The sequence below is a fragment of the Crotalus tigris genome, unplaced genomic scaffold (assembly GCF_016545835.1).
Source record: "Crotalus tigris isolate CLP2741 ecotype Arizona unplaced genomic scaffold, ASM1654583v1 scf7180000020523.1239640, whole genome shotgun sequence".
In the NCBI taxonomy this organism is placed as follows: domain Eukaryota; kingdom Metazoa; phylum Chordata; class Lepidosauria; order Squamata; family Viperidae; genus Crotalus; species Crotalus tigris.
The window spans coordinates 198,418-213,478 of NW_024098059.1; the positions used below are offsets into that span (position 1 = coordinate 198,418).

A 15,061-nucleotide genomic window follows, 5' to 3' on the forward strand; every position below is an offset into this window, starting at 1 on the left:
ATATACAAGTAACAAAAAACAAAAAATAAACATTTTGATTTAAGGTTTTTAAATGGACTGGGACACCAGAGAGATTTGGTATGTTATACTTTTGCTGTGAGATTTGAAAAACAAGTACGTAATTACTCATGGGAAGCAACTGAAACGGAACTAAAACCATATTAGGGACCAAGACTTGCTAATTATAAATGGATACTAAAAGGAATTGAAGGACCAGGCAGAAAAGCAATAAAATGCTAACCTGCTATAACTTTTTTTTAATCTTACGAGTTTTTTAAAAAAAACATTATTAACTAATATCTCAGAAAGGTTATAGATTTCAATGGATAACTTTTAAATGATGATTTTTTAAAAAAACTTTTACCCAATATAGATATTAGAATTTGAAGAAAATATAATTGAGATTACCAAAATCAGAATACAAAAAGATAAATAAAGGATCTGGATATGGAACAGCTGTGACATAATATCCTGGATGATGCTGTTTATTGGATTTACAAAAGTAGGTTGGTAAAAGCTTTGAAGATGTCTGTTGAATGCCAAAGATGATATAACAAACCCTGGGATGCCATAGAAATGATTTAGAGGTCAAGATTGTGCAGAGCAAAAAGATGGAATATGACTGAACTATTTGTTCTTACTTGTAACCTCTAATAGACTTTTCCTGAACTAGGATTGAAAAGAAAATGATTTCTGGATTGTATATAGAAAAAAGTTAGGCTACAGGGGAGAATAATTTACAGGTAGTCAAGTTAAAACTGTTCACTGTTTGAAGTTACAAGAGCACGTTAAAAAGTAACTTATGACTGTTTTTTAGTTATGACCGTAGCAGCATCCCCATGATAATAATAGTAAAGTTGGAAGGGACCTTGGAGGTCATCTAGTCCAACCCCCTGCTAAGGCAGGAAACCCTATACCATTTCGGACAAATGGCTGTCCAGTCTCTTTGATTACGTGATCAAAATTTGGACGCATGGCCACTGACTCATATTTATGAGTTGCAGTGTCCCAGGATCATGTGATCACCTTTTGCCACCTTCTGAGAAGCAAAGTCAATGGGGAACCCAGATTCACTTAACAACCGGGTTACTAACAACTGCAGTGATTCACTTAACAACTATGGAGCAAAGCTCACTTAACTGTTTCACTTAGCACCAGACATTTTGGACTCCATTGTGATCATAGGTCGAGGACTATCTGTATTTGTAATATTTAAAGAGGGTGGTTTGTTTTTTTTTACTGTTTATTAAAAACCAATAAAATTAACAAAAATATTTTAACTTTTTTAGTCCTTAGTAGCTCCAGCATTTCTAAAATGTTTTTCTTTAACACTGCCCTCCATATCGATTTCTTGTTCTTCTGCATAGTGATTCTATATGTTAATAGACGTTTATAATGATTTCAGAAGTGCACATATTAATATTACATAAATTTATGGGTAATGGCTTGTATTACTGGTTTTACAGTCGATCCTACAAAGAATCCAACTGATTATTCAAAAGTACATGACTACAGCTATTTTTCCCTCAATAATTAAAGAAAGCCGAGGTGATGCAGCAGTTAGAGTGCAGTACTGCAGGCCACTTTAGCTGACTGTATTCAGCAGATCAGCAGTTCAAATCTCACCGGCTCAAGGTTGACTCAGCCTTCCATGGTAGGTAAAATGAGGACCCAGATTGTTGGGGGCAATGTAAATATATATATATATATATATATATACACACACACATACATTGCTTACTGGTGTACACCGCTTAGAGAGTGCTTGCACTTAAAGCGGTATATAAGTCTCCTAAATAAATAAATAAATCCTCAACAGGGATCTCCAAATCATTTGGGACTTAACCGGATTTCTTAGGCTAGGCTAAATAATGAACTCCTGACCTATAGCATAGAATGTTCATTCAGTAACGATTTATACCAAGGATAAGAAAGCAGTGGCCTTACAAGTGATCCCTGCTTAATTCATTCAGTGACAGCATTGCCATGGCCACTGGGGTGCCCCTGTGGGCATAGCATCAAAATTTGGGTGCTTGGCAACCCAGCTGCTTTTATGGGGTGTGCTTCAGCAATTCCCACCTAGCTTTCCCCCCTCCAGTTCTCTGCCCTTTTGGCGCTGTGCATTAAATATCTATTGCTGCCATGCATTCCACACACCCAACTGATCTTCACCGTCCTCTTGTGCCTGCTGACAAAGGATGCCCCATCATGAGGCCGCCGCTGAGCACACAAGGCCGTCTTCCTGAGGTTGCGTGAAGCCTTGAAACCTTGCCAGGCTTCCTCATGAAATATTGGGCTATGTCACAAGGGGCCAGGCCAGATGTGCCTTGTCAGCAGCGGGAGCAAGAAAGTGAAAGATAGGTGGGGGACAGTGAAGCACAGAATTGGGACAGCTATAGCTTCATACTCTGGTGCTAACCTAGTCTGAGATGGCTGCAGCTTTGCACTATGGAGCTGGGGCAGCTGGGGCTTTGCGAAGGGCCTGACCTGGTGTGCCCCATCATCATCAGATGGTAAAAGAGATATCTGAGGCAACGGGGGCAACAGAAGGTGGAGCTATGCTCACAGCAGGCCGTGGCAGCCATTTACCCAGCTGCCAGCCTGCTTGTGAGCTGCCTAGGACTCGCAAGTTGCTACTGGCTTCACCACTGACTCTGCTTGTTGGAAGCTGGCAGAAAGTCACAAGAGGCGACTTACTTAATTACCCACAATTTTCACTTAATGATCATATCAGGGACTGCCAGGATTGACACAGCTAAGCAATGTGGCCATGTGATACTGCGTTTTACAGTAACTGCATTGCTTAGTGACTGAAATTTTGATCCCAATTACCAGGACTACCCATGCAACATTTAACTATAATATCAACATTTCAAGGCCCAGAAACCCTTCCATGTATGAGCAATGGTAGTATTGGAAGCAGCAATTCCGAAAGACCACTGGTTCTTCATGTTTGCTGCAAATTACATTAATGTCATTTTTTTTTTTTTTTGGGTGGAAACTCTTATTGTTTCACAATCTAGTCAATGAGCACACAAAACTGTTTGTAAACAGAAGCGAGGCTTAGTTTACTCGATTGGTTTGGTTTATTGGTTTGACACTATAATAACTTGAATTCACATATAGGTAAGCTGTTAAGTAATAACAATATAAAACAGATTTTACGCACAAACTGCTACTCATATTAGCTATGTGAAGGTACATCAAAAGCACAGTCCTAGGATGAAACCAATCTCAAGATGTATGCTCCAATTCTAGGTAGGATACTTTGAAGCAAGTCCAATTATATGTTAGTAATTGGTCTAGGATTAGAGCTGAAGTACAAACATAAAAAAGAAAACTATTTACAATGTATGGTTCAAATGTTGCTTTTGCTTATACTGGAGATGTATGAAAAAGTACTAAATTCAATTGCAAGCAAGAGCCCAGGAAAAATAATACTGGTCGGAAGAGCAAGAATTGAGTTCCTATTAAAATAGGACAGAAAAACAAGGACTCAGAGAAAACACAAGATTTATTAAAGCTGGCTATCACTTTTCCTATTAACTACCTAATACACCAACAAAAAGCATTTCCACTTTTTTTTAAAAAAAAAGAAAACCACACAAATTTGATAAACACTCTCAAAAGTGAAATGAAATAATGCAAGTCCCTTGAACAATAATATCAGTTGGACTTATATTAGAATGTGGAATGTTGCGGGTAAAAATAGTAACTGTTTATATTTAACTGAATGTAAAGCTTGAAAAGATTAATGGGGATGACATTTTTTGTGGTCTTCAAATGCTAAAACAGATGTCAGTACCTCAAGATTAAATCTGCACAGAAATGCCGAATGTCATCCCATTTCTGAACAAAGATTTGACAGTGTATATTTTGCCATAACATTAAACACATTACAGAATTAAACTTCTATTTCACTAAGATCTATGCAGTATAGCATTCCCAATTTTACTGTATTGAGATTAGCAACAAAAATAAAACATTTTTCCTTAAATTGGCATGCCTTTCCCCCTTTTCATTTAAGCCTCTGTTTTTGATTTCAGATCTTCAGCCATTTTCTCCATATGTTTCTGTAACACAGAAGAGACTTGAATCAAAACTTGTTAAGTAACAAGGCATATTTAACTGTAATGCCTAATTCAGCAAAATTATACCGGATGCAACGCATATATACATAAATACTTGACATGATCAAGATTTAACGCTGTGATTTATTTCAATTTAGACTGTTGTAAACAATTCTATCCTCTTGGTAGAGACTTTCACTAAATGCAATACAAATCAAACATAGTGGCATGAAATCTCTCATTTGACCTTTTCTTTTAAACATGTACGTAGGTATGTGTGAAATGTATTGTTCCTCTTTTAGATGATATTGCTTTGCCATCCCAGTGAGTGTTCTAGCAGTTTTACAGAATTGTCCAGATTCTCATTCCTAGAACAGTAATTTTTCTACATTCTTAGATGCTATCTATTAAAAAAAATTAGTTTCAAAAAGTGCATGAAACAGAAAATGGCACCTTGATAAATTTTCCGTTACCTTCAATTTCTGATAATGTGCAAGGCTGCTGCAGTGAACTTTTTTCGCAGAATCTTCGTTAGTATAGAACAAGGAACACAATTTGCAGTAAAATCCAGTTCTGGGAACAACATAGTTCACACCTAGATATAGAGCACAAAAAGAAAGTTGCAAATTTGACATAGACTATTTAGAATGTTGTCAAGATCACAGAATCATAGAGCTGGAAGGAGACAATTGCTCTAATTCATTTTTACTGAACAGAGTAAGTTAGATTCTGAATGTAAATCAATGACCTTTTAAAAACTAAATCTAAAGATCTAAATATTTTTATTTAGGGTGAGCCATTCTATTAGACATTTAAAAGGTCTCAAAAATTATTTACATACAATACAGAATTGACAGTCAAGCATCTATTGGCTTTTTTAAAGCATCCAGCATTTTTGCTTGTAGATATACATACCGTATATGCCGGCGTACAAGGTGACCCGGTGTATAAGACGACCCCCGTCTTTGTCGCCGAGTCGCCTTCCTAGAACGTCTTATACGCCGGAAACTACCAGTATTTCTGGTGTATAAGACGACCTCCGTCTTTGGCGCCGATTTTAATGCTTGCGGAAGTCGCCTTATACGCCGGCATATACGGTATGTAGTATATATTATCCAAAAGGAAACCATTCTTACCAACTGGAATATTTGGCTGATACGGTCCAATTCTATGTTCATCATGAATAGTTTTACTTTCTTGCATGGTAGTGTTATCTTTTTCATCTGTCATTGTGCTGGATGCCCCTTCAGATGATTCCAACTTTAAGTTCTCTGTTTTAGTGCCATTTTCAAATGTCTCATCTTCCTGCTCCATTTCTTCTGTTTTTGTTTCAGTTGAATCGTCCTCAGTTTTTACAACCACTTTCATTAGGCCAGCTTTGTACTGTTTCTGGTGATCTGCATCTTCCTCATCACCAACTTCATCAAGAGTGACAAAGCCTTTCATACTTCTTGGAAAACTACCTACATGTCGCTGTTGAAATAACGTATTTTAATACATTATTATACATGGCTTTTTGTGGGTTCTCAATTACACATTGAAAAATTCTTGTATCTAAGTTTGATGGTACAATTACATCTAACAAATATAACACTAATACTTTTAAAACCAATGTGAATCAACATTTGCAACCCCCCCCCAAAGTAACAAGAAAACAAAACAGCATTTATTTATGAGACTTATATACCGCTTTAAGTGCAAGCACTCTCTAAGCGGTGTACACCAGTAAGCAATGTATATATATATATATTTACATTGCCCCCAACAATCTGGGTCCCCATTTTACCTACCCCGGAAGGATGGAAGGCTGAGTCAACCTTGAGCCGGTGAGATTTGAACCACTGACCTGCTGAACACAGTCAGCTAAAGTAGCCTGCAGTACTGCACTCTAACTGCTGCGCCACCTTACGTGTGCCAGCATCACATGTAAGGTCCTTTGAACAATTTAGTTTTTAACATTTTCTGAAAAACCATAAGTGAAGGAAACAGCCTGATCTGTATCCATAATACTAGGACTTCCATAGACAGGTGCTACCTTCTCATTTCATTGGCCTTCCTCCAAAATTCTTTCAGAAAGTGAGATTTTAAGTATTTTTCTATCAGTCAGACTTACACTGGTTGAAGTAGGGGGTTCTTAAAATATTTAGGCACCAAACCATAAAGCAGCTGAAGATGGCAATACAAAGATTTTAAATTTATAGACCAACACAAGGATTTTAAATTGTACCTAGAAAGAAACTGGTAACACATGCAGGCCAGAAGAATAAATATTTTTGCGTCAATCCTTTCTTGACGTGAAATTTTAATTTTTAAAATGTTTTACTCTCATATAGAAAGCATTCAAGGTTTATAATTGTCTCAAAAAGTTTTTTTTTTTGCTTTAGCTCAGTTCCATAAACAACCTTTTTGCAAAAATATTGTTATCAATTTGCCCCCGTTTCAGATGCTGCTTATTTGCTAGAACAGTGGTTCTCAACCTTTTTAATGCCCCGACCCCCCCCCAACTGGTCGTAAGTCGAGGACTACTCAACCGGTCGTAAGTCGAGGACTACTCAACTGGTGCAGCACTGTTTGCAGAATGGGACTTTTGGCTGGCTCAGCAGGGCAGAGACAGCCTGGACAATTTCAGGGAGTAGCTAAAAGGGAGTAGCACAGCTAAGGAAAAGGGGGGGGGGGGAAATGGCGGACTGCGTTGTTTGGTGACCCCCGTGAAATGGTCGTTTGACCCCAAATGGGGTCCCGACCCACAGGTTGAGAACCATTGTGCTAGAACAACATAAGTAGGTAGGATACTCAAATTCTTCATGTACTACGTTTACTGAACTAGTTAAAATTCAGGGCAAGCCACTAGAACAGCGGCTCTCACCCAGTGGTGGGTTTCAAATATGTGAACAACCGATTCTCTGTGTGGATTTCAGAAGTCCACTCTTGGCCTGGGCAACAAAAAATTAGCTGCCGGTTCTGCCGAAGTGGTGCAAACCAGATGAATCCCACGACTGCTCCCAACCTTTTCTATATCTGCACCCCTAGAACACTTCTCGCACCCCTTACAAAAGTATGAAATAACAGCAACGAATTATGCATATACACTAATTTTGAAAGTCCAAGTTTTCGCATTCCCTGGAATATCGTCTCGCAGCCTGAAGAGGTGCGAGCACCCCTGGTTGGGAACCCCTGCGCTAGAATATAAGCTGACCGCAAACCAGACTCCTTACTAGCACTGATGATGTTATATAGTTTGGGTAATGAAATGTCTGCAAGAAAACAAGCAAGCTCAGAGAGCACCAAGGATCTCTACTGTCAACCTCAAGCTACAAATATTCTCCTTTATTGGCACTTAAAGTGCATTCTGTCATGCAATAATGGCAACCTACAAAAGAGGACATCAATGCAGATTACAGTCAACTGCCAAGGAAGCAAATTGTTTGTACACATACAATTCAAAAAGCTTCTTTCCCAAAGTCTGATTTAAACATTCTAACATGCAAAAAACACAATAAAAAAAACTATTCTTGGTTAAAGCACACATCTCTTTTTAGCAGTGTTACCTTTTTGAGTTTTTTCGCAGTTGAAGTAGCTGTGGTATTCTCTTCAGGTTTGGCAGCAGCATCAGCATCTTCGGCTGCCTCCTTTTTTTCAGCAGTTGTATCAGCCAAGTTAGCAACATCGGTCTCATCTGCTGCTGAGCTGCCACTCTCCAGTAATGCTGTTGCTTCCTCATCATCCACCAGCAACTCATCTTCAGATTCAAGGAGTAAATTGGATTCTTCTTGATCTCCTTGTCCACCGTCTTTTGCATCTAACCTCTCTGATTCGTCTCTCTCGTCGTCTTTGCCTTCAGTACTGTTGCTTTCACCTTTCTCGTTATCATCAGTCTTACATTTCTTTTCACTTCCAGAATCTTTGCTATCTGGAGAGATTCCTCTTTTTCTATATTGTAAGGAAAAGAACGTGTATTATCTATGACATTAGAACATGTATCTTCTATGACATTTTGTATTTTTAAGCAAATCAATTAACAGAAGGATTTTACCTTGCTTTATCTTTCTTCAACAAATCCATTCCTTTGTTAGGAATCTGAAACAACATTTCAAATTAAGACGTGGTACAAATATGCTCTGTAGTATACAGAAATGCCAGATATTTCAATATATATCACCAGCAGTTCCGAATTAATCTTGTTACAGTTCTTACAGCAACTTAATAAGGATCTGCAAGCTACTAACGTAGGCTTTTCCTCTGGAAGAATGACAGGGATTATTAGCCTCTTGTCAAGATTTAGAGACTGGAATGGGGAGGAAAATTTCTGCTCTCATGTTGTGTTTCCAAAGCTCAACACAAGTCTCGCATTCAAATTCAAACATTAATGATAACCAGTCGTACTCCTATTTCACTATGCACATTAAACAGCTATATACATGAAATTCTTTGTATTATTTACTGGACTCAAGATCCCAAACTTATGCTAACTCAAGTACTTACTCGTAATATTAATCTCTTGTATTTTTCAGATAAATCGACTTTCACACATCTGCCCTGGAACCAAAGGGCTTTATTGGAGCAGTGTTCCATCATAGCCACAGCATCTTCTCTGGTCTCCATTTCTATAAAAGCCTATAGAAAAATTATGCAAGATTTCAATTTACATTTTTAATGACCGATTTTATGAGATAAAGCTAGGTGATTTTTTTAAAATCATAAATCAAATATAAGATCTTGTAGCAAAGATAAAACAGATACATAATTAATTCTGGTGGACAGGTTAAATTTTCATACGCACATGAAGCATGTTAGGGATGAAAAGCTGCTAAAAACTGTTTCCCTAAATTACCACAACAAAAAGATGGCAAAAGGTGCTCAGTCACTACATACAAGAATTTTTTTTTATTCTACATTTCTACTTAAGTAACTAAACTCTTTTCTTATGTTACTACAAGAATTACCTGACTCTTCATTCTCATCAATATATAATTCTTTATTTTTCCATAGGGCTCGGCTAATTTAAGTACAGCATTGTCAGAATAGCCCGAATGTGGCAAATTACTAAGATGGATCACACGACCAAGCTGTTGCTTTGCAGGCTCAAATTTCTGATCAGGTTTTGCTTCGGGTTCCTGAAGAGTTAAGAACATGAATACATTATATTGAACATTAAGTTTTTAGTATAAGACATCATACAATAAGAAGATTAAACATTAGAAAAGAAATGTGAAATTATGGTTTACCTTTATTCTTTTATATTTTTGTGATAAGTGGACTCTTACAGGTTTGCCAAAAACCAGGGCTGGTGCTGTTGAATAATATTCCACTGCAGCTTGTGCATCTTCAGTGGTAGCCATTTCAATAAATGCCTAAAATAAAACAAAAATAACTTTTTTTCCCCCAAAAAAGATGAACAAGAATAAAAAAACAAGGAATTGTATTAATATTGTTATTTTGCTGCTACAAATATACAATAAACATCTTAATCTTGCAGAGAAATCTTTTTCTTTCAAGTATGTAAACATTGTTTTTAAAATAATGATATCTGGCATTCTTCAGATTTCTTTTTCAAGATATGCTTCCTTCTCTTAGTTACATTTGTTCCTGTCAAATCCTGTACTTCAATTAACTTATATACTGCTTAAGAAATTGACTGCCAATAGATGATTGATGTTTATATTGTATTAAAAATATTCTATCATATGAAATGACTAATACTTACCTCATTAATTTTGTTCAGTATGAGATGATTTGTGATGATTCCAAAAGGTTTAACAAGCTGTAGTAGCTGATATCTCAGGTTTTTCCCTCTCTGAAAGTCCATGATATGCACAACTCTACTTGTCTCCTGTTAATTGTCAGTAATAATAACCGATACATTCAGTAAAATGAACATAGGAATGAACTTTCTTAGTTCAGAAGCAAATTTTAAGCAAATTCGTAACAAGCAAGTCAATAAAAACAATGGAACAAAAATGCACAATTATATCCTGCCTTAAATTGAAATGTACACCACTCACAAGAGTTACTCAGTTTGCAAATATATCCTCATAAACCAGCGTTGCAAATGCACTTATTAGTAAGTATGTGGACACAGTATCTTGAAGAGAGACCTGAGGGTATCAATTCACCTTGCTCATCAACAGATACATGCAGCTAGGACAGTCTGTTATCTAGCAAATTAGGCTGGAGTTTCACATGATCAACATCGAACTGAGTATTGACAGTCCTTGACTCTACATCCATTAGTAATGATTTGCAGCTAAGACTGGTTCTTGTACTTATGACCACAAGTGTCCCTGTAGCGATGTGATCACAATTTAGGTGCTTGGCAACCAGCTCACACTTATCACAGCTGCAGAATACTGCAGGCATGTAACTGTGATCTTATCAGCTGTCTTCCAACAAGCAAAATCAATGGAAAATAGATTTACTTAATGTGATTTGCTTAATGACTGCAGTAAAAATGATTACAAAATTGGATCCAGTCATGTGATGACTCTTTTAACAACTGCATCATTTAGTAATTGAAGTTCTGGTCTCGATTGTGGTTGTAGCTTGAGGACTATCTGTAGCTTTATGTGGTAACTTAAACTTGTAAACATATGGTTTGAAAAGGTATATATAATCCAGATAATGGACAGCCTCTTTCGTTAAAAGCAGATACTCACTTCAAGTAAAACCAATTATTGAGTACAAATTTTAAATGTAAACATACATTAATTTTACAGAGAATTGAATACTAACCACTCTGCCTTTCTGCATGTGTCTAGGTCCTTGCATGTTTCCATTCCCAGCTATCAATACAGTGTAAGGGGAAAAAATAATAGTTCATTAGAAAGAATACTGACTTTGTGGCATATGATAATGCAGAACCTTAAACAGTTTGACTTAGAATATATCTGAAATTTTAGTATATCAAAGAAATATAACTCAAAGTAATATTCATTCAGTCACACCTCAATTCCAGATACTATTTATCTAATATGATCAAATAGTACTACTGTAAATGTCAGATAACAATGTTATCAAGATGCATACTTTGATTTAAAAAGTTCTACTGTGGATGATTTGACTCCACACTGCATGATTACATCCTGATATATAGTCCTATCAGAAATTAATTTAATTTTATTACCTCTTGACCCAACAGGTGGTCCTCCCAGATGAAATGGGGGTGGAGGTGGCCCCAAAATTCCTGGGGCTGGATTTGTTGATTGCAACATAAATGGATCACCCCTAAAAGACGCACACGAACACAGAGATCTTTTGTTTTGGGAAATATAATCTTTCACAACTTCCCATTCAGCTTTGTGCATATAAGTTGTAAGAAATCAGATATATGAAAATAAACAGTAACCCATCAATAACAATTTATTTCCATGGTTTGATATTTGCAGGTAATATTTATCAATATGACTGAATAGTACCAACACAGATGTCAGATAATGCTATCAAACATTTCTTTTTGAACCTCAGAAAGATACTTCCAATATATCCCTATAATTAGAAATGTAAGAAATAGACTCAAAGTTCAAACAGCTTGTCAATGTAGGATTCTAAATTATACTACTTTCACACTTTCAGTTTGTATGGAAACATTATATTTTACAGTCTCACTGGTTGTGACACTGGACAAACTTAATCAGAGAAATTTCAAGAAGGTGTACATTAGGAAAATATTATTTTTTTTAATGCAAAATATAAACAACTCTATTTAAATCACTCAATATCTAATGAGAGTTTTAAACACTGGGAGAAATGAGTTTTATCTATGTGTTTATTGTATGTATATGTTCCAATAAAAAAAAAGGACAGTGAGCATGTTCTGGCATAAGAAAACATGAAATATTAAAAGATTTCAACTGAAACAAAGAAATAAATAGGACAGAAGGAAATGGACTTGATCTGAGAGAATATTTTCCAGGGAAAGGAAGATTAGAATCAGGAATGATATATAACTATATCCCGATTCCAGGATTCCGTACATCTTAACTCTTTTATTATTTTAAAGCTAAAAAGCTCTAAACTAATTAGCAAATTGAATAAGAAGAAAAGCCTTTTTTCCTACGTTATTCCTAATTTGTGATTATTGAAATAATTAAGCAGTACAGTAGAAAATTACTTTTCTAATTCCAAAGTAAAACTATCATGCAACTCATAATTTGGAAACATCATTTTCCCCCTTTGATTTCTCTTGTGCCATTTTTTTTTAAAAATGGGAGAAAGCAAGCTTTACTTACAATCCATGTGCAGTGTCGTTATCAGGGTTCCATTCAGGGTATCTTTAAAAAAAAGAAGTCAGACAAATCACTCTCTGGAACGTAACTGTTGGGGCTAGAAATACCATGCACTGTATTTTGGATCTTAGCCCGAAGTTTTTAAATGTATAAATAAGCATAAATTGATCATTACAATTTCAGAGTCAACACCAATATTCTTAGTAATTTAAAAGTACTGGATTTTGAATTACATCAATGTGTATCTAAACAATGCAATGCATCTTTTCTAAAGGCGTTTATAAATAATACATTAAATTACAGATTCTACTACATACGTATTGGAAGCTTCCATACATTTTAATTTAGAGAATCATAATAGCAAGGTTTATTATTTAGGTCAACAGCAGATTTTTCAGCTGAAACAAAATATGTAGATTTATTTTATCAGTGGAGACTGAGATGGGAATAGAAGTCATAATACTGCAATCGTGCAATTTAGCAGATTTGCAGCAGGTTCAGGATCAAACAAATTCTGTGTAGACAAGTAATCTACAAATCTGCCCCCCAGTAAATCATATTAAAAATATGTGGTCAAAAAGGGCCCATTAAATTAAAAGAAGTAGCAGCTTTCAAATCTGTATATAAGCAATCAACTTAAAAATACAGCCTATTATTATACAGGAACAGGAAGGGGACAGGAAGACCTGGAGGAATGTTGTCCATGGGGTCGCGATGGGTCGGACACGACTTCGCAATTAACAACAACAACATTATTATACAATCCAAGAAAATTATATTAAGTTTTAGAATAAATGCTTCCTTTTCAAGCAAAACGGTACGGTTGTAAACAAAAATGTATGTTCAAATCCGTACATTTCAAGGAGAAGTTGACAACGTCGACTGTGACCTGCTCCATTGATATGTTGATTCCACTCCTGCAGAAGTACAAAGTTAGGATGATCAGAAACACAATTTTTAGAACATTATGTCAACATGTACAGAAGATTTTGCCTTAAGACTTGTGCTATCATTAAAAAGGTTACGGAAACTGACATCCAAACAAGAATCTATTTTGAGTTTCGTGTACTGCACAGTAATTTATCATGAAACAATTTAAGTTCACGTGTTTCCAAGACATGAAAGCATGCATTGTTTATATTTCAATTTCAAATTATTTCAAGATATATAACTAGGCCTAGTGCAAAATACTTCTGCATATGTAAAATACAACAACAAAGCATTACTAGTTCTGCACAAGTGCAGCTTGCCATGTAATATCTTATCTTGGCTGTGAGAATATTTCTCAAAAGGAGCTTGATGGGGAGTTCAGGGCAATACAGTAGCTAGAGATACTGGTAAATGTTTTCTTACTGCACTAGAAAAATGTTTTCCATCAGCAGTAAATCACTGCTGGGCACACAACAGCTTGCAAGTTTAGTATTCTAAGTTTTGCATAATGGAAGGGAAAAAAACTAAACAAAATTCTAAATGTACATTATATGTACAGCTCTGCTAATCACATCCAACAACCTGTCCTTCAACCAAACAGAACAACAATTTCACCTCAAGATAATGGGGAGAAAAGGAGAAACAGGCTCTGTTTCATGCTGCTTTTTAAATCTGTATTTACCAAAAGCAGTAGTTAACTAAAAGTCAAGATTGTACACTTACACCCCTAAAGCTCAATTATTGGTTTTAATATTAAGAATATTAAACACTAGCTGTTATCTGCAATTAGCTCTAGCCTGCTTTTAAAATTTGTTTTTAACGCCTACATAAAATCAATTCACTTTACATTTTTTTCTTCGTATTACTGGCTCAAAAAAATGTCAGCATAAAAGAAAAAAATAAAACCAAATAGTCCCATTTCATCTTACCTTCATAGAATAACTGGTTTTCAATGTTGCCTTAATTACAAACTGCTGTTTTAAAGTAAATTAATAAGTGCTTCCACAAGCACAGAACTGGGACCAACTGCAGAATTATAATCCAGAGAATCTCAACCTCATTTTAATTTAAGAATTGTTTTAGCCAAATGACAAGAACAGGCTTGCAGTTGTGCAAACAATGGTAACTGATATCTCAGAGGTAAACCAACCAGGATGAATTTCAAAAAGAATGATTTTCTCTGCCCATTTGTACCACTTAATACAGAATTTTATATAAATATAAAAAGGAGCACCTATTGTTATTTGGATTATATATACAGAAATTACTTTTTCTTATTACGAATGGGGTTAATTTAAGCAGTTTTAATCAATTATAGACTAAAATGTGCATTATTTTTAATATACTGCTATAAAACAAAATAAGACCTATTTCACTTCTATTTATGCACATGTAAATGGAAAGCAAGCAGAATCAGGCTTGATTAAGTACTGAATAGAAGGCTACAGGATATATCAGATCTACAGGCTAAATCCTGAACTTGAAAAGCATGTTAGAAGCCGTCAATGACAAACTTCTTCCCTACTGTTACCAAGAAAGCTACATGACTGCATCCATGTAGTCAGAAATAAAGCTAGATTCAAGGGTGTCTTTACTTTTTAAAATAGGGTGCTCTTCCTAACAGTATCAGTTCCAGTCATAGTGAACATTTTCACTCCCAAAAAGAACTCAAGAGATCTTTCTTGCTTTTTTCATTGTTTTTCTAATGCATTCTTGTGCAATTCCTATAAATTACTTTTGCTATATATTGCTAAAAATATAGAGATAACTTTTGTGTGTGTGATTTTGCAAGAACATAATTGATTTTTTCATCCTATTTTCCTAATCAGAAATAAAATT

At 35.6% G+C, this 15,061-nt stretch overlaps 1 protein-coding gene across 4 annotated transcripts in view; it reads right to left on the bottom strand.

The window, feature by feature from the left end:
* Nucleotides 1-3,067: 3,067 nt before the first annotated feature.
* The window catches only part of MATR3 (matrin 3), a 48,445-nt gene continuing 36,451 nt past the window's right edge, over nucleotides 3,068-15,061 (bottom strand). For 3 of the 4 annotated variants that reach the window (XM_039367033.1, XM_039367034.1, XM_039367032.1), the window contains 13 exons: nucleotides 13,148-13,209; nucleotides 12,296-12,337; nucleotides 11,191-11,291; nucleotides 10,800-10,849; nucleotides 9,775-9,900; nucleotides 9,296-9,421; nucleotides 9,014-9,184; nucleotides 8,553-8,684; nucleotides 8,104-8,147; nucleotides 7,619-8,000; nucleotides 5,207-5,543; nucleotides 4,544-4,665; nucleotides 4,023-4,073 (listed from right to left, as the gene is read on the bottom strand). In XM_039367033.1, the coding sequence (XP_039222967.1) occupies nucleotides 4,023-4,073; nucleotides 4,544-4,665; nucleotides 5,207-5,543; nucleotides 7,619-8,000; nucleotides 8,104-8,147; nucleotides 8,553-8,684; nucleotides 9,014-9,184; nucleotides 9,296-9,421; nucleotides 9,775-9,900; nucleotides 10,800-10,849; nucleotides 11,191-11,291; nucleotides 12,296-12,337; nucleotides 13,148-13,209 (1,746 nt within the window). Of the gene's footprint in view, nucleotides 4,074-4,543; nucleotides 4,666-5,206; nucleotides 5,544-7,618; nucleotides 8,001-8,103; nucleotides 8,148-8,552; nucleotides 8,685-9,013; nucleotides 9,185-9,295; nucleotides 9,422-9,774; nucleotides 9,901-10,799; nucleotides 10,850-11,190; nucleotides 11,292-12,295; nucleotides 12,338-13,147; nucleotides 13,210-15,061 lie in introns of all 4 variants that reach the window. The other variant, XM_039367031.1, reaches the window with a different exon arrangement.